The following is a 20,283-nucleotide window of genomic DNA, read 5'->3' as shown; positions in this document are numbered from 1 at the left end:
GAAGTTTTAATTTTTTTTTCTACAATGTTTTATCCTAAACTTCAAGCCATTTTGGAGATAATATTAAAACTTCAAGGTATGTAGTAGAAGTGTTGTTATGGCGATATTATTATAAGTTGGAGCCATTTTGCATAAAACTTCAATGGTCAGGGACTCGGGTTTACTGGGATCACGACGAGTCGATTAACCAAGAAAACTTTTGGTTTAAAAATAGGAGTCCCACCAAACTTTATCTTGGAAAAATATTGAAAAAAATCCTTAAAAATAAAAATAGTCTTCGGAACCAATATTAGAAAGTCAAGCACACGTACAGAAGATATCTTCTGTTATAAAAATAATTATTCTTAACCTAGTATGTAAAAATAATTATAATTTTTCTTTTTGCATGTAAAATTATCAAAGTATGTTTATTTTTTTAATTTATTTATTTATCTGTTTTTTTTCATGTGTTTTATTTTTAGGGAAATAAAAACATATTTTTTACTTCTATTTTATAAAGAGATGGACATTTTATTTAAGATAAGGATCAGATTTTAAAAAAAATTGAACTCTTTTTTTTTCGTCATAAAAAAAAAGTTACGTAGTTCTTGGAAAAAAAAATACCATAACAAATGGTGTCATTATTTTAGTTCCCCAAAAATGAATAATTATTTAAGTTTAACATCAACATTCCATCAAAAAGTGTACACCAAAATACATACCATCAAAAAGGCCCGTGCTAGCAACGTATGTATCCAATAGTATTCCTATTGCCTTACGAATATATTACGCTTGACATAGTGATTGACTGCATCAGTTCTGTTTTCAATTCTATAGAGTATCCTTCCAGATGTTTGAGACAATTAACAGATACCTGAAAGAACAAAATGAGAAAAATTACAATAACATGCAATTTAGTTTAAGAGTGAGCAACTAATACCAATTTTTTCCTCCTCAAATTCTCCTACTGCTTTGATTTCCACTGTTGCTCTTAACCAGTAATGTTTTCATTTGATTTCTTGCCATATATAGGCTGGGTAGCTTAGTGAATGTTCTTTTGTTATCACAAGTCAAGAACATGATCCACTTTTGTTGGGAGCTCATTTAATACCAAATAAATGACACCAAATTGAGTGTTGACTAATATGTTACTAACGTTCCTCCCTTACATCAATCATCATGACCAAATTTTGCACTCAAATTTCATCTTACTTTTCTATTCATTGTTTCCAATTTCATCCAAACATGAATCAAATTGCACGGTAAATTATTATTTTTTTCTTATCCCTCTAATTAATCCTAACTAATCTGGAATTCAACCGAAACATAAATAAAGTATGACTAATAATTGATTCCGTCAAAAATTGAACTCATGCTACAATAATTTAACTTTAATTTCAGCATATTAAGTAGGTGTATCCAATCCCTTGATTGTAGGGCACGTTAGTTAACAATTTATTTATATGAAAAAAATTAGAGGAACTTTTTTTTTATCGCTTTATCATATTAAATTACATACACAAGTATTTTTCTGCTCAAATCTTGAATCAAGTAAGTGATTATTTTATCCTTCATCGTAATTCATGGTAAAGACCCTATGATCAATTCTCCCTCTTTTCATACTTGCGACTTCTGTAGCAATAGGGCATAGTAAAATTAGCAATCTATGTTGTTTAGAAGCTTTACTCATATGGGAAAAAGAAGTTGTCGTTTTCTTAACCTTATTGGTTTGAGTTGTTTTACAAAGAATCTGATGTAAAATTTATTTTCTTTTGAAAGAAAGATGTTGATATTGCCTTGCTTAATCTAGTTGTTTTATAAAAAGTTTTAGTATTCATCCATGTTTTCTATCGATGATGTCATGTCTCCTCCACGACGAGTTTGGTTTCAAAAAGTTTCTGAGGTTTGTTTTCAAAGACAAAAAACTGTTTTTAACGATCTTTTCTTGTGATAGATGTCAAGATTTATTATCCTCTTTTTAAAGTTATGGGAATCTGTTTTAAGAGACACCTGCACCTATTTAGGTAATCTCTTTTAAATTTTGTTCTATGTTTTTATCTGTAGGGACTTCTGTTTTGAAGTTCTTGGTTGTTTCTTGAAAATGGATTTGATCTTTTAAAATTAATTTCCCTAAGCAGTAGTACTTTATTTGGCCTTTGCCCTTGTGTTTAAACATGTTTTGCCTTTTGGCTTTTGATTTCAAAATGTTATTGAAGGGTTTGATTAAAAATGTCATTGCTTTTGAAATCTAATAGCTTTAAACGCCATGTGTTTTGTTTAGAAAGCTCTTGATGTTTTATACCTTTACGAGAACCTTTGAAAACTTGTTTTAGTTCTTTTCAAGTGATGGCCTATAGTGTCCTATGGCACTATATTCTTCTATGTTGTCATGTTGTAACTTTCAACTTATATTGTTTTGCTTTCATCTGCTTTTTTTTCATCGCATGAAAGTTTGATGTATAAATTATCTTTGGAGATTTTGGTTTAATCTCATGTTTTAATTAAGTCGAGTTGCACGTGTTTCAAATGAAAATCAAATAGAAGAGTTTTAGTATATTTAGAAATGTTGTTGTAAACTGGTAATTCATCCCGAAACATGTTTTGAACTTCCTTTGAAAAAGAGGAAAGTGTGTTCTATGTTTTCAAATTTGTTGGGAAAGTGTAAGGTTATTTCTAGTATGTTTTGATCCTTTTATGAAAGACGAAAAATGTGAGCTTTATGTTTTTTTTAGTTTGATGGGAATTTAAGACTTCTTATACGTTTCGAAAACCCTTTTGTTAAATGGAATAGGATTTTTTAAAAAACTAAATGAGTTTTGACATGCTTAAAATGTATTACAAGTTTAGTTGTTCATATTGAAAGGTGTTTTGAAAACCTCCTTTAGGAAATACCTTAAAAGATGTTTTATGATTTTGAACTTGTTAGGGAGGTTCAGTTTCTTTATAAGTGGGTTTTGAACATTTTTTTAAAGAGAAAAATAGATTCAAGTATGTCTTCTTTTGTGGTTGAAGTGTCATGACCAGCACTGTGAATTTGGTTATGTTTAATAGGTGCATGATTTTCGTTATGAGCTGTGAAATTTGAAATTACAGAAAGTTTACTCAGTGTTTTCATAAACCAATTAATCAAATTATTTTTAAATGATTATAACAAGTCTTCCGATTTATCATTTGAGTTATGAACGGATCGTTACATTTATGCTGAGTCAACCGTTTGTTTAAGACTTTAAATTCAATTGTTAAAACAAAGCTACTCAGGGTGTTGAAATGACAAACCCCTTTGAATAACCTATGCATTGCACTACTCTGCAACTTTTGCATTCTGATCATTAGAGAACCAAAAAAAAAAACTCATTGACTAATTCTAAGTTCGTCCAAACATAGCAGAAAATACAGATAAGATTGTAATGTATATGAACTGTCAGTATAAAATTTTACACAGTTAACCAATAAAAAAACTGATATTATTAAAGTAATTATTGTAAAAATCAATAAATTTACCAAACATAATAATTTGTAATTAATTGCCGTGAAAAAAAATTTTACATTTATCAGTGCATACGTTATCTATTCTGCAAACACTAGAGGATACAAAAATAAAGTGTTGACATAAAATGAACATTAACCACCAAATTCAACATTCATATCTGAATCACAAAAAATACAGATAAAATATCTATGGTAACTACTAGAAGTCCAGAATACTTGCATAGAATAAACAAACTAAAGGCCAAAGTATCTAAACCACAAGAACAGAATAGCAAACTCGCAATAATGAAAATCACCAAAGGCAAAAATGTAACTCCTTGATGGCTTGGATAATTTAAAATAATTAAATAAAAATATACGGATCTAACAAAATTATGAAGCACACATCTTTTCTGCCAGCATTTCTCACATTTCAAGAAGACAACAAAATATTGGCACCAAATTGTGTCTATATTTGTTGAACATGCAAATCTTTGTGTGAGCCTGTCATTTTTACCTCATGAAATAAATATACACCAGGTACTAGTAAAGTACACTAAGAACGGGGCTGCTTTTCTTTGAATAACCGGGGAAGAACTTCATGAGCACCAATGTCCAAAACCTCTGGATCCCTGAACATAGCAAACACAAGATAGTTTTAAACTTTGTATCTCTAACCACGGTAGTGTTCACGGTTTACCTAACTTTTTTAAAGCTTAAAAGCTATTTTAAAGTTAAAAATCAGAGCTTTAAATTTAATTTTAAAACTTTTTGGTGATTCTATAATTTTTTAAACTTAAAAGTTACTTTAGAGTTAAAATCTCTTGGATAATTTCTGAGATTATGGGTTTTTAGATCTAGGGTTTTGAAGTAAAGAAGGAAATGGAGAAGTAGATATCAAAAGCTCTCAAGATAAAGCTCCGTTTTTCAAAGTTTCCTTCATTTAAAAAAAGATATATTTTTAAAAGCTCTATTTCTTATAATTTTGTTTGGGTCGACTTCTTTTAAGGAGAAAGGAAGCCTAAGGTGTCTGAAGCTCTAACCAAACTAGGAAAAGAAGCTCTACAAAACCAAACTTTGAGCATAAGGAGTGCCTGATGTCACAAGATTAACGTATATAACAGCTAAGTTTTTTCATACCAATAATTCTGCAGAGAAATTGGATTAACAAAACCAACCTATCACCCTAGTGGATACTGGATAGAAAGTAGTAAATAATAAGAAAAGGGAATAAAACTGTTAATAGAAACCATAAATATAAGCATTTCTCCTTGTTTTTCATTTTGATAAAAGAACAATCAATCCTCGCAATATCACCCTCCATAAACTACAAAACTTATATTCAGTAAATAAGTGTTGCGAGTAAAAGTGGGAGAGAAACCTGCACCAGGTCTGTCCCTTTTCATTCGAACTGGGTATAAACCACAACTTTCGCAGGGAAGGTGACTCAAATTGAACAAAGAAACCATCACTCTGGGCATGTTTCCACTTTCTTGATCCTTGGCCCTTCCAGACCTGCAGGCATAGAATGTCATTAATAGATTATGCGGACAGAATGAGTAGAAAAGCAGGCCATCTGAACCACACAATTAAACTTAAAATCAAATGGAATTGAATTTGTAGGCTGATAGTTGCAAATGCACATTGACTGGATTGCTTTTAAATGTTCAAAAGAATAACAGATGAAGGTATGATATTAACCCATCTCTGGCCAAGTAATGCACCAGTAGAGGCCCCAAAAAGAAGAAAAGATCATGTGGAGAGGATAGCTCCAAGACATTCTAAGAGAAACAACTAAAAACAAACCTAGATATAAATGGCCATACAAAAACTTGAATTTTGAAAAAAAAAGAAAAAAATGGCATCATTTGGTCCATGTAGTCAATCCCACCTTGCAGTAACAAGTTTTTTCATTGGTGTATTAACCTGACCAGCCGAAACGGAAGGGGGAACTAGTTTAGGTTGAAAGAATCAAAGGGAGAGGAGAAGGGATGGAAAGGCAACCATAAAGCGCTAATCCCTAGCTAATACCTTCCGTGTTAGTGTGCATGGGAAATTTAAACTATGATGAAATATTATTGAAAATGAAGTAATAACGCAAAATGCAGAAGACAAGATATCTTTGGAAAGGAGAGGGTGGGGACCTTTTTTTTGAGAAAATTACACTCGCTTTCCCTCAGATTAGGACTTATTACACTCACCCCCTCCGTTAAAATGCATTCCTTTTGTACCCGCTAAACGTCTCCGTTATCAGACGATGTTAATTTTTTAGTGAAAGGTCCAAATAAGACTTCTGAAAAGGTGTGCTGATAATTAAATTGCAGTGGAGGTAAAAAAACTTCTCTTTTCCAAACCCTTGACACCTACTCCCTTTCTCCATAACCACTGCTCCACAAAACACCACAGCCCAAACACCAACACCGCCACCCTAAACCACCACCACGCCACCCAACCGGTGCCGCCAACCACACAACCCTGTCACCAACCAAACCACCCGCAACCCAAATACACACCATCAAACACCACCATCACCAACCAAACCACCACCATACCACTGGCACGCCACCCAATCGGCGCTGCCACCAAATCCAGATCTAATCTAATTCAAAATCAAATACAGATTCAAAAACAATTAATAACAGTTAAAAAGATATAAAACGATTTCCGGTTGAGGGTCCAAGTTTTATCGAGTATGCCTTGGTTGTGGGTGTCAAGGAAGGCGTTAGAGGAAGGGAGAGTGTAGTGGGCCTAGATGGTCGGGCCGAGAGGAGGGAGACGACAGCACTCACCGCCGGCAATGAAGACGATGATGCATCCACCACCGTGAGTCTGTCAAAGGTCCACCACACCGTGTCATACATCAACCTCACGACTGTGCCAACTCCTTTCTATTCCAGATGAAGAAGTGGATGGTGAAGATGCATGGCAAAGGGCTTTGGTTTGGATGGGTCTGACATCACCAAAGACCTCGAGCTCTGTGCAGAGGGTGAGGGGGAAAGGGTAGAGTAGGAGGGAACGCATGGAGGAGGTGGAGAGGTGAGGGGAGGAGTAATAGGGGCATAAGGAGGAGGGAGGGGAAGAGGAAGAGGATCAAAGAGGTTGAGGGAGAGGGCATTTTTGTCCTAAAATTTCATAGAACCAGCATGTGCACAGCATGTGATCGATTCTGGTTAACAGAAGTAACACTGTTACAGTGCATGGGGTGCATGTGTAACTGAATGCAAATCTTAGGGGGGGTTGTGTAGGGATATAACAATATGTGGGTGTGAGTGCAATAAGTCCCAAATACAGGGAAGGCGAGTGTAATTTGCTCTTTTTTTTATTTCTTATACCTATTTTGCCTTTTAAACCCCACATGCCCTTTATGAGTTACTACCTCATCATTATCATCATTGATGATGATGATCTATTTTATCATCATCAATATAATGAGCTGGTCAGTAACCAAAACACCTTTTCCCAACTGGCCACCAGGTCAGACTTAATAAGTATCTGACAATCTTCTTTTAGTTAAAAAGATCTATGTTATCAAGTACATACTTAAGTGACTATAAGCCATTTGAATGGGGAAACATTTCCCTTCAATCCCTCGTTTACCGTCCCCAAGTGGCCATATCTGGAGCATGTAGTGTATAAATTTTTTTTTATGATATCAAGTGCCACTATTTTAACTAAAAGAATGATGCTACAGATCTCTTCCTATTTTCTTTCCACGTAGTGCTACTCCACAAAATCACAACACACTAATGGACATGAAAGCATCTGAATTACCTACCCTCATATTGGGCCCACCTAAACTGATTACTGGATTAATCAGCTTAAACAGTTTTGTACATCCAAATTTCACAATTCACACTCCTTGCACCCTAGGTGAGCAAATATCATTTCTCTTCACTTTCTCAGTTGAAGATGTGATATGCCTCAAAAGTACCCCCAAACCTTGTAATAAAATTTCCAATCTAACTGTGGAATTTCTTAACCATCTACATTTTCTGATGTGGAAGTTTCAACCATCAATGCATTAAGAAATCAAGTTACCTGCGGATAAGCAATGATGTTTTTGGGAGTCACCAAGCAGGCTGCTTTGGAGAAAGACTCCTCAGCATACTGCCTAAGAAATGCAAAGCAGTTGCCATGTGTATGTGGTGATTCAAAGGCCTGGCCAAGAAGATGAGAAAAATAAAAAAGATTAAGACTCAGAATACCATATAGGGAATTTTTTGAGTTGATAATCATATGCAAACAACAAAGCAGCTAAATGAGCATGAATATTAAGCATAAAGTTCATAAAGCAGATATCCAAGAACAAGAAGCAAGGAAACCACAATGATAACTGTACAAAGATTTAACAACAGAATGCATACCTTATCAATATTCACAACTGGGGCATACTTATCGGTGTCTGTCTTTTCCTTATCAAGAAGAAAGTAAACTTTAGCATCCACTGAAGAAGTTTCATGCCATGATTTTACAGCAGTCTCCATAGTCTCAACAAGGAATGAGAACAAATCTTTCAAGCATTCTTCAGACCCATACTTCCCAGACTGTATGGAGGAGATCATTATAAATCCTCACATGAGAAATTTTTAAAATGATGCATGATTATATGGAAAAATGAATTCCTTAACTACCTTATATAAACATCAATAACAAGGAATCAAAAGTTAAAGGAAACAGATAAAATAAATATCTCAGAAACCAAGATACAGAAAGAAGGAAGGAGATATATTTCCAACATTCTTGGTTCATTTTTCAGGTGTTTTTCTGTTTCTGAGGATTGGAGTCCTTGTTGTTGATTCAGTTGAATTTGGATGAATAAATGTATTATCCAATTTTGAATGTTTTGATATCCTGCAGCTTATTGTCATATAAATTATTGGCAGCACCAAGGATGTCAAAATTGTAAATCCCATCTTGGTTCAAACATGGAAGATAGAAACATAAAAGGTAAAGTCTGAGATCATAACACAAGATAGAAGATCCTATAAGGGGGGACATTAAGTGAGTGTGTGAAGATCTTGGCTTTCTGGTTAAGGACTAGATGTAGCCCTGGGTTTATGAGATGAACTAGTATAAATTATTGTGTGTTCATCATCTTCTCTCTGTGTGCTCTTACTAACACTCATTGGGGACTTGATTTGAGATTTTGTCTTAAAGAAAATCTTATTAAAAAAATCCTTTTCAAGATATCTACTATGAAGATAAACCACTAGTCTGCCTGATCAAATGCTTGTCTAAATGCTGCTTTGCAAAAGGTTTTTTGTCTTGATTGTTTTTATTTGAAATAGTATTAAAGAGGAGAAAAACTTAATTCAATAATCCTTCTAGTGTTTTTCTGCTTTCTTCCTTTTCAATTATTTTACTCTTGATCATTCATTTTGGTTTCTATGTCAAGATTAGCATACACAAACAACCACTTGAAGAGACAAAGATACTACTAATGTTGATGTGAAACCTATAGAAGTTTAACCAACGTTTGTCATCATTCACTTTGATTTCATACTCATGAGGAAGTTTAAAATCAAAAGCTGTTAATTGTTGTTTCTTCCAACATCACCAGTTGGCCCCCTTTTATTGATAAACAAAGAATTTATTAGGAAAAAAAAAAGAAAGATACAAAAGTAGAGGTAGAGGATAAGATATCCTCAAGGGAAAAAGGACAACAAAGTAAGAACTTGAAGGGGAAAAGGCCAAAAAAGCAAAGATCATGAATATTGCAACAAAGCATATATTTAGAGTTTATAGTAACCTTGGATTGCTTGGTTATCAAGCTGGATTAGCCATAGCAGTTAACAGCACACAATATTGGGTAGCGTTTCGGCTTCTCACATGTCACGCCCACTACCACACCAGAAATCACTGCTATTTGCAGGTTTTGTGGCAGTGACTGTGAATAGTAACTAAAACCCATTTTTGTCCGCTATTTCTATGTTGTCATACCTGGTTTTAGGAGGATTATTTTATGATTTCTCTCTATTTTCATCTGTGTTGTAATGGTTCTTGAAACCCTTGTTTGAAACTCTTTCCCGCAGACACCCACAATCTTCTCTGTTTTGATTCAATCCCTCCAACCCACAGCTTACCAACATTGTTCAGGCCAAGCCCTGCAACCCATTGCTCTATTTTGCCCTTAATCTGTTCTGCAAGTCCTCAATACCATGACTCAGTTTTCACAACAGGTATTTCTTTCTCATAAAGGTCTTGCCTTTGTCCTCTGCTTGGTGGCGGTGTTGCTCAACCTTTTGTTTTTATTTATTTTCTTGTTTTTGTCTGTCTTTTTGTATCAAGTTTACTACTTTACTTTAAGCCATAAATGCTTTACTTATTTGATTCCTTGACTTTCACTATCAATGATTTGTGTATTTAGCATAAGACTAAGACTTTTAAATACTAATTATGAATATGTCTCAAATTCTGGATAATTTTAAAAAAAAATTGAGCATTTATTTTAGCACTTTTATAAGTGTAATCTAAAATATTTAATTTGTACTTAAAATCTTCATAATAGTGGCCCTACGCACTATCCCACCATGGCAGTTATAGGGTCGGCCATTCTGCACTGTTATGTGGGATTGATAACTATGAGGTTAGCCTACATAAGGATAGCTATGCACTGAATTTCATACTTTTGACTCAATTTAAGAATATACATCATTCATTTTTTTTTATCAGCAAAAATAGATATTTATATATATAAAAGAGAGTACCAGAGGTACTGTAATACATAAACTTATGTTTCTCCTTCCTTGTGTACTTGTCCCCCCTTTCTACTGTATTTCTCCCTCCTTTTTGTGTCTCTCCATGAATACCATATTCCCTTCTCTTTCTCCCTTACCCTTTCCTCATCATATCATAATTAATGCAAAAGAAAATCCAAAAAAGCACATACTTGTTGAGCAATCCTAGAAATAGAATGAGAATACATGTATACTAACCATTTCAGTTTTGAATGTATCTAAATGTTTGGCCATGTCAACATTGGATCTCATATTCTCCACTTCTTGAGCTCGCTTGCTATCTTTCACCAGTTGGTTTATCTTCTTTATCTTTTTTGATACTTCTTGACTTTGTGGGTTATACTGCAATGCTATCTGAAAGGAAGCTAAAGCCTACAAAGTACAAACAAATATTCACGCAAGCAGACACAGTAGGATAAAAATCCCAAAACATAACAGAGTAAATAGCTTCCAATCAAATCTAAGCAAAAGGCTATTATATACATACATCATCATATCGTTTCATAGCCTCCAATATGCTTCCCTTCCTGAAATATCCCTGGAAGTGTATTCAAGCAGCATTACTGAAAATTGTATTACAAGGGTTCAAACACTCAAATATTAATAGATAAACATTTACCTTTTCCCATTGGGGTTTTAATTTGATTGTCATCTCTGCATCATCTAGAGCTTTATTAAGCTTATCCAATTGCAGTAGTGCTGCAGCACGATTACTGACAAACAATGAACAAACAGAAACTACATCAAGACAAGATGATTATACATTGAGTGCAAGTAGCATATCTCACATGTGAAAGCATTGATCCAAACTACTTAATTTGCATAAAAAAGAACAAGTTAGTAACTTCTAAGTGACACACAATACATTTCTAGAATGACCTACCTTGGTAATTATTTCTAGCAATGTGTCATCCAACATTAGATAAGATCAGAAGCCCAATTGAAGTGTATGACATTGACAATTAACAAATACAGATATCAAACAAAAATTAAGCATAAAAATGGATACCATGAAATATTTAACCATTCAAAGATACCACCATATCCTGAGCGCTCTATCATGATAAGCATCTACAGAATTATTTTCTCAGTAGCCAATAGTCTGAATTCTGAATTACTGTCACTGTTTCAGTGTTCAAAACTTTAAATGCGGTAACAGAAACTATATATGCATGCCAGGATATTTTTGCAATGTGTTCTATTTACAAGCTTAGCCGCTTAGTTCATGCACTATCGCTAGTTATCAATTTATTTTTCCAACAACCAGTATTAGAGCTCGCTGGTATGCTCGGATGGGAGGCATGTGGACTTCCAGAAACAAAAATTTAAACTTTTACTTCCTTCCACTATCTCTTCAATTCAAAATTCAAACTTTTCTCTTCTCACTTGCTTTCTCTCCACCATATCAAAAAGACCATAAAGTTCAGTATATTCCAGTCTACTAATCTACACGGCTTCACACTTAGCAGAAACAAACTTGATAAAAAGGGAATCTTTTCTTCCTATTTAAGTGCTCCAGTTTAAGCCTCAAGCGTTACATCGATCTAACTCCAACCCAAACAACACACATGACAATGCCAAACTTTCACTAAAAAAAACTCCAGTTCTGAAACTCTGATCATAAGCTGGCAATAACTGAAAAACCCAACTAAATTGAAATAATAACGATAAGGAAAACAAAGAAGATTCCCTTTTGTGATTTAGTTTTCAGAACAAAGACACAAAACAAACAAGAGAGAAAACAGAAAAGCAGAATGCAGAAGCAAAATTTGAAACCCACCAACTGAAAGAAGTGAATAATGACACCCAAATGAAAAAAAGATGAAAATTTTGAAGAAAAAAGGGGTACCTATAGAGGGTAGGGTTAGAAGGGTCTAGCTTGATGGCTTGAGTGTAGAGTGCAGCAGCTTTGAGATACTTTCCTGACTTGAAAAACTCGTTGCCCTGATCCTTCAGAGACATCTCCGAACCTGAACCTTCTTTCGTCTCTGCCATCGATGATTCTTTTTCGTTCTAACCTTCAAATATCTGATTCTGCTTCCTAAATGATGTCTGTACTCTGTAGGGCTTACCACTAAGATGTTTGTTCCTTCCAAAACCTTTTGCTTCAGTTCTGGATGATTTTATTTCATAAAATATTTTAAAAAAAAGGTTAAATTAGTGTATCAACTACTATTTGACAAAAATTTTAAGCTAAAGATTTAATTTGACTTTAAATTTGTAAAGCACTAACACTTACCTTTAAATTTTAAGCTAAAGACTTAATATGCTTCAGGATAAAAAATATAATTTTATCTTTGAATTTTTAAGAAATACGATAAATTTATTTTATTGCTAATTTTTTTCCGCTAAGTCAGTAAGTTTACGTGATATCGTTAAACCTATTTTTTCATTAAAAAAATTGTTGTGTGATGCTAACGGGAGAACTAAAACGTCATATGAAACAAGACAAATTTTAGGATGGGAAAGTAGATCAACTTGCTCACTATGGGAAACAAATTAAGGGCCAGTCGATTAGTTCAAATTTAAATCAATGGTTAAATATTTTTAAAAGAAAATTATGACTTAAATATATTTTAATCTTTTAAATTTAGATAATTATTGTTTTAATCCTTCAAAATAGAATTTATTTTTATTAGTTACTCAAACTTTTAAAAAATTATTTTTAATCACTCTTTTCATGATTTACGACGATTTGTCACCATCAAAAATAGTTTTTAACTTAATTTCTTTAAAAATAATTTATGACATTTTAAAATAGACTAAATATGTAAAAATTATGACACTTCTACATTTGTTTTTTTATTATTTTCTTTTAAAACCAATAGAATATGTAAAAAGTGATAATCAAATCATTCGAGTCAAATATTTTAATGATTTAAGAACAATAAAAATTAATTTTCAAAAAAAAATAATAGTTAAAAATCGTTACAAATTGTGAAACCATCAACATATTGAATAATTTTTTTTCAAAAAAAATGAGGGGTTAACAAAAATAAATTATTTTTTAAGGGCAAAAAAAATTACCCAAATTTAGAGTACTAAAAGCATATTTAAGTTTTTTTTATTTTCTCTTTCTTATGATATATCCTTTTTTTTTTCTCTTCCTCATTTTTTCCTCTCCTTCTGCGCTCCTATGTCAAGGATCACAATGGCGACGCCACTATGGTAGTTCAAGGAGTCACGTTGTCCTTATGAAGGAGGTAGTGTATGCATGGTAGAAAGGGAAGATAGAAAGTCGAAAATAGAAGTTAAAAGAAAAGAGTGTGGCTGTCGAAAATCGCTTCTCATGGTGGCGAACGATGACGCTTACGTTGCTCTAAATAACCGTCACACCAGAATTACACCAGACAAGAGCATAGCAATTTCCGATGGGTCAAATCGGGTAAGGCACTTGTGGAATTAAACACGAGTGCCCTTTTTACAATGCATCAACTTCAAACCTTTGGTTCCATGTATCTCCACCTTTGAGAAATTTTACATGAACCCTTCCTAATTGATTCAATTTTCTTCCTTTATTGTTTGTTTATGTATTACATAAAGACTTAAAGAGAGATAAATTTGTTCGTTGTTGTTGGACACCAAAAGGTGGAGAAGATGAAGTGGGTAAGGGAGACGACGATCAATGATTCTCATAGATTAGTTCGTCAAGATTTTGGCGCCAAATCAATTCATCTCATTCTACACCTATGTGGTTATCTGTTTGTATACATGGCGTCACACTAGTCCATCCTTGTCAACTATCACTGCTTTCGTCACCATGATCGTCATTGTTGCGGCCACCATTATGACCATCCTTGCAGCCACTATCGTAATTGTTGTCACTACCCTGAATCGTTATTTTTGCCACCATCATGATCATCCTTGTAACCACTATCCTAATTATTGTCGTCACCCCATCATCAATCGCCACTACCTTCATTGTTATGATTGTCGTTGTCGTTATTGTTGTCATAGATGTCGATGGTGGTAACAGTGATAATGATGAAGGTGATGAAGGTAGTGACGGTGGTGATAAATTAACGATAATTGAAATATTTTAGGATTATGATTTGTTTGGTAATCTTTTATAAATTTAATGGTTATGTTATATATTAATTTGAATTTTTGAATATTTTTACATAATAAAGTGAGATAAGAAAAACACATGATTATTATTAATTGTTTTTATGTTTTTACGTAATAAAGTGTTACACTAATTATTAGATGTTGATTCTAATATAATCTAACGCTTATGATGTAACCACTAAAAAAAGCAGACGAGTCCTCCTCCTTGGTTTCACATTGAGCCTCTTGGTTCTGCGCACACACAGAAAATAAATAAGACTTTGCGACAGTTACCTCCTTTGCCCTGTGCTTGCAGAATATTAGGAAAGCAGCTATTAGCAATCGACAATTGCTACTTACAGGTGTATAACTAAATTAGCTTGGCATTTATATTATTAAAATAATTAATAATAAAAACATTGACGGATTTTAATTAATTCATCGTATACCACTTCAACATCCCTTTTCAAACATAACTCAATTTGTGAAATCGCAACATTAGATGATTTTTTATTCAAATTGATGAACAACCATCCTTTTCAGTGTATTTGTGTAATTCAAAGAGGGTTTTAGATTTAAGAGGCACATGTTTTGGGATCACGTATCTCAGTTTAGTCGTCATTGCAGCAAGTACAACAGTGGTTCATTCGTTAGAGGCTGCCACAGAGCCTTATTTATTTTCCATCTGTGCATAGGAGGCTTAACGGAAATCAAATATTTTATTGCATAACACAAAAAGTGAGATAAGAAAAATGAATATAATATTTTAGTCCTTATAAATTTGATTTAATTTGAAGTGAATTAATTTATAAATTAAATCTCATTTGTTTAGGATTTGCCCTAAGAATATAGGATTTGGGAAACACTAATTGGCCTAGTGCTAAGGGGTCTAGCTAATTTGCAAAATGTTATAGGTTCTAAGAGAAATAGTTTTATATTTGAAACACCTTTTAAAATGGATGAAACATTTTGTTATAATTATTTTAATTTTTTTATCATAATTGAATATGACATATGGATAAATAATCAATTAGTATAACTAAACTTACCAATTAAAATAATTAAAACTTAAATCAAATCAGTGAAATCACGTCTACTCAAATTCAACCAAATTTAAGTGAATTTCTAAATATACACGATTTCAATAAAAAATTTCAAAAATTAAATCAATTTCTATTTCTAAGCATTCTAAAAAAATATATAATTTTTTTTGTCAACCATAATAATTTTACTTGATTCATACATTATTATTATTATCGAGTAGAGAATACCTGTGGATTAATAATTATTTATTTATTTAATGGATTCCTAAATTAGTGACTCCAAACATCCCATAACATATTGTACTTTTCAGCTGGCAAAACATTTTGTGGAATCTTTACGATTTTTCATACCCTATATATAAGAAAGAGCATTAATTTTTATTCTTTTTTCCATCTTTTGCAATTATGGATAAACTTAACTGGTATTGGGAAATCATCTACACCATTAGATACTTTAAATATGAAAATTTTAATAATATATATACAAGAGAAGAAAGGAAATATATAATATAAATGAGATTATGATATAAAAATCAAACTTGACTTTTTGGGTCAACTCATAATATTACTTAATCCAGAATAAAAAAACTAATAGTTGAGATATTTTAAACTTAACTAATTAGAACATTTGGTCAAGTATCGAGCTTTTTTACAAACTTGAGATTACATTTTGGGAAGCTCACATTTTTACCTTAATGATTTTTCTTTAATTTTCCACACAATCCACTAATACAGTTTAGGTAGACATAAAAAATCAAAACTTATATTTGACAAAATAAATTAAAAAGTTAACTGAAAGTTAAAAAATTAATTAGTAGTTAAAAATTATTAAGTTAACTTATTAAATCATATATGAAAACTAGTTATTGAAATAACTTAAAACTATAAAATGATAAAATAAACATATTTATATAATATTTTATATAAATTTTAATTTTATTATATAAATATATTTTGAGATATTATAGTTTTAGTTTTTGAATTAATTTTAAATTCTTGTAATTTTTTAATTGTTAGACAAATTATTTTCATTACATTTTTAGTTTCAATTATTTTTTTTTCCATATTAGATATTCTACTATTAATCTTATATTGTATCTTAAATCATTTCAATTAAGTTTAAAATAAAGTAAAAAAAATACATTTAAATTGACATTACAATTTGATTATGTTAATTAGCATAATAGTTAAAAAAAGTGTCTAATATAAAATTATTAAAAAAAATCTAATATTATCATTATCAATTTATTGAAGTAAAATGTTAAAATAATAAATTAAATATTACAAATAGTACAATGAATAAAATAATAAAATCTTATTTTACTTAAAAATGGTAATAAATAAATTTAATAAATATTTTAAGGATAAATATGGAATAAAAAATAAAAAGCTAAAAGCTAACATTTTAAAACAATGTTATTTCAAGTATTGAATCAAAAAGATTAAAAGCTACACAAATAAGTTTATTAACCGAATAGTTAAACAAGTTTTTCAACTAGTAACTAATAAAAATAAAGTTAAAAACTAATTAAAATAACTTATCGGACATAATCAAAATCATATAACAATAAATACTTTTTTATTTCCCTTTCCATCATTAGTCTTTGCAATGCACATATTATTACATGTAATAATGTAATATTGATATATAGAATGCCATAAATATTTTTCTTAACATACTAATTTGTTGTCAATTCCATCCATACCAAATCTTTAGGTTTTTACAATATCTTGAATAAGATTACTTATAAAGAAAGTGCATGCATGGAAAAAAAATCATATATGTAATCAACATCATTATGTGAAAATTAATCCAAAACATATTTACATTATAATATATAAGCTATACCCTCCCCCCCCCCCCCCTCTCCCAACACACACAAACATATGATTGATATGAAGTAATCAATAAGTGTTTTCAAGTTAGGACTAGTTTTGCCTCACACCTTTTTGACCTAATTGTTCTAAATTCCTTTTCCATTTCTTTGTGCAACACCACCATGGCCAACAACTTTTATAACAATGCACAATTCTCTAAACTTTATAACAACCCAGACCCAAAAGGATGCAAGTTGTGCAACCAAGTTTTCACCAACACTCAGGCCCTTCTAACCCATGTTGAGTCTCACATGGCACAAGAAAAGGATGTAGTTAGAAGGCTTAATTCATCACCACCTCAACATGTCAATTCTCAAATACAATTGGGTTCACATCAATTCCCACCACCACCTACGATGGATGATATCAGGATTTTCCAATCACAATCACAACTTATGGGGATGCCTCAACCAATTAGTAGAAACCCATTTTTCAATTCTAACCAAATTGGTTCATCATCATCATCATCAATGCCAATCAGGAAAATGCAAGTTCTACCACATGCTTTTCCTTATGTTGGGAATATTAATGGTGATGGCTTTAAGGCATTTATCTCAAATTTGGAGAAACCCATCAAGAAGATTGATTTCATTGATTTGGTTAACGTGGATGATGACAACAACTCAGACGTGGAAGTAATGGATTTGGATCTAAAGCTCTAGAAGCTCAATTTACCTTTAAATCGTAAGGTTTTTAAAATTATGGTGTTAGGTTTTATTGATTCAAGTTTTTAAGTTATGGGTCATGATGTATTACAAATCTATTTCGTTTATTTTATTTTATTCATTGGAGTCAAGGGTATGTGATGCAGACAAAGAAGAAAAAGAAGGGGAAAGGGTGTAATGCTTGTTTTTGTTGTGTACTATGTTATTGAAAAACTTATTAAATTATCATAATTAATTTTGTTTAATGTTTCTTTTTTAATAAATAATAAGTCTTTATACAATCATGTTGAGATATTGTTATTTAAAATAAAATTTTATTAATTTTAGTTTTAAAAATTATTTTTTAATATGTAATTTGTTCATTACTTTGTCATATGTTTGACGATTCGGTGTTGGACAGTAAAAAGTAATTTTCTTATTTTATTTTTATAAACACGTCACGTTGTTATTTTTTTAATATGTGCTGTTAGCATGACCCACACCTAAAATAATAAAGTTACTTATCATAATGTTTTAATGAGACAAGTAACCAATTTTCTTTTTGAAAAAAGTAAGAACATGAATTTCATGCACTAGCCACTATTTAAGTTTTTTTTTATAACTATTATCAAGATAGAATCAACGTGAAGAAACCAAAGACATAACTATATATGACGCACGGGTTGCATGCTGAAGGAGAGACATCATGAAATCATCATGGTCAATGGTGAGTTCTACAGTTGTTGACACCTGGGAGCACGGTGAATAGGAGTAGGAAAGCAAGTCGAGAAAAAGAAGATTAGAGATTGATTAAGAATTAGGAACATTAGTCATTAAACTGTCTTTTCAAAAAATATTAAATTTTCAAAATAGTCCTTAAACTTTAATTGAAAAAAATATATTTTCTAACGTGGCAAAAATAATTACATGTCATTAAATGAATGGATGAGTTACCAACCTATGAAGTTTGTGCTTGTGTGCCTTTCCTCATCTTTTTGTTGCTCTTTGTTATCGTAATTTTCCATTTTCATCTTATTTATGGCAACCTGAGTTTTGGTGTGTCTTCTTAATTTCATGCTCGTTACTACTCATCATAATATTTTTTATGGGATCGATTAACTGATCGATCATTTTCTTTTTGAAAACAAGTCAGAATAAAAATTTCGTGCACTAATCACGTTTAAAGCTTTTTTTAACTCTTGGCAACATAGAATTAATGTGAAGAAACCAAAGATGTGGATGTGGCACACAAGTTGTGTGCTCAAGGAGAGGCATCATGAAACCATAACAATCAGTAGTAAGTGTTGCAATCATTGACACATGGGAGCACGACAAATAGGAGTGAAAAAATAGGTCTATCCCAAAACTTCAATCCCTTAAATTTGAAAGTATAATAATAATATTAATGATTTATGACGTGTTAGATTGTGAATGATGATGAAGACTATATAAAAAAAGATAATTATAATGATGAAAAAATTATTGGGAATGACAAAGTCCAACAATGACCTATGAGATTGAAATTAAGAGTGAAGTTGGTGAAATGACAAGATTATTAAATTTAATAGTTATTGGTATAATTATGATTAATTGTATTAGTGAAATGTTATTTTAAAGGATGAAGATTAGATGTAATATAAATTTATAGTCAATCATTATAAAAATTATTATATATTACTCTCTTCCTTCTCTTTGTATTGACTTTATTTGTTAATATGTCAACTGGTTTTTATTAATCTTTAAGTCAAGAAAACTTTTCATAAATACATCTAAAATTGAAATTTTTCATCTAAGTCTTTTCAACACAATCAAATCTTTTAAAATAAAACCTTGAACTATTAATGAACCTATTTTCCACAAGTCCTTGCATTTTCGTTCTGAGTTTAAAATAATTTTTAATTCTTAATTGTTTCATCCTAAACTTATATAAGAAATCTTTCTATTTTGTAAAAAGATTTGAAAGTTTGCAAAAACATAATTCTATCCCTTATTTTTGTTATTTCATATACTATTTTGTGGTGGTTAAATTTATTTTTAGCACGTGTGTGACTCCTATTTTGGACCAGACCGAATGACATAATCTGTCCAAATTAAAACCGAATTATACAAATCAAATGCAATGTAACTCCTATCTAAAAGTTGACAGAACCGGTCACACACCACACTAAATCAAAATCAAAGTATAGTTACCAACCAATCTTAGCCTCACCTCGCTTAATTAGTTCATATGACTTGGGCAATTTGTTCCCGAATTGGAGAATCTTGCTTTTGAATTGATCAGTTTAATAATGATTTGGTTAATCTTATCATATAGATTAGAACATTTTAGCTTAGGTCCATCAATCTTATCCTTTATTGGCCAATGTAATCATAAATTTATATCAGGACACCAAGCTGTAAGGCTGAGATTAATCTTCTTGCTAAGAATGACAAAAAACTGAAAAAGAGTTCCTTCTCCTTCCCCATATTTATAGGTCGATATTTTTC

The 20,283-nt window shown here is 31.6% G+C and overlaps 1 protein-coding gene across 2 annotated transcripts; it reads right to left on the bottom strand.

The window, feature by feature from the left end:
- Positions 1-3,600: 3,600 nt before the first annotated feature.
- On the bottom strand, positions 3,601-12,298 carry LOC100790717 (tetratricopeptide repeat-containing protein). 2 transcript variants are annotated; one of them, NM_001254344.3, is made up of 8 exons: positions 12,034-12,284; positions 10,804-10,897; positions 10,672-10,722; positions 10,383-10,556; positions 7,812-7,991; positions 7,486-7,605; positions 4,829-4,962; positions 3,601-4,079 (listed from the first exon to the last, which is right to left on the bottom strand). In NM_001254344.3, the coding sequence occupies exons 1-8, from the start codon at positions 12,177-12,179 to the stop codon at positions 4,004-4,006; spliced, it is 975 nt and encodes a 324-aa protein (NP_001241273.1). In that variant the 5' UTR covers positions 12,180-12,284; the 3' UTR covers positions 3,601-4,003. The 2 variants fall into 2 exon arrangements, with proteins under 2 accessions (NP_001241273.1, XP_040862101.1); XM_041006167.1 differs by having other exon boundaries at positions 3,790-4,079; positions 4,835-4,962; positions 12,034-12,298.
- Positions 12,299-20,283: the final 7,985 nt, after the last annotated feature.

This window comes from Glycine max, chromosome 2 (genome assembly GCF_000004515.6).
Source record: "Glycine max cultivar Williams 82 chromosome 2, Glycine_max_v4.0, whole genome shotgun sequence".
Classification (NCBI taxonomy): domain Eukaryota; kingdom Viridiplantae; phylum Streptophyta; class Magnoliopsida; order Fabales; family Fabaceae; genus Glycine; species Glycine max.
Note: the sequence above shows the minus strand (reverse complement) of the source record. Positions and strands in the feature narration are given on the sequence as shown.

Bases quoted from the DNA above. Each gene is read 5' to 3' on its own strand.
- LOC100790717 (NM_001254344.3), bottom strand. From the start codon at position 12,179: ATGGCAGAGACGAAAGAAGGTTCAGGTTCGGAGATGTCTCTGAAGGAT. The intron at 7,606-7,811 runs GTATGCATTCTG...CTTCTTGGCCAG, and splicing joins CAGTTGTGAATATTGATAAG to GCCTTTGAATCACCACATAC. The intron at 4,963-7,485 runs GTAACTTGATTT...CTATGCCTGCAG, and splicing joins ACATCATTGCTTATCCGCAG to GTCTGGAAGGGCCAAGGATC.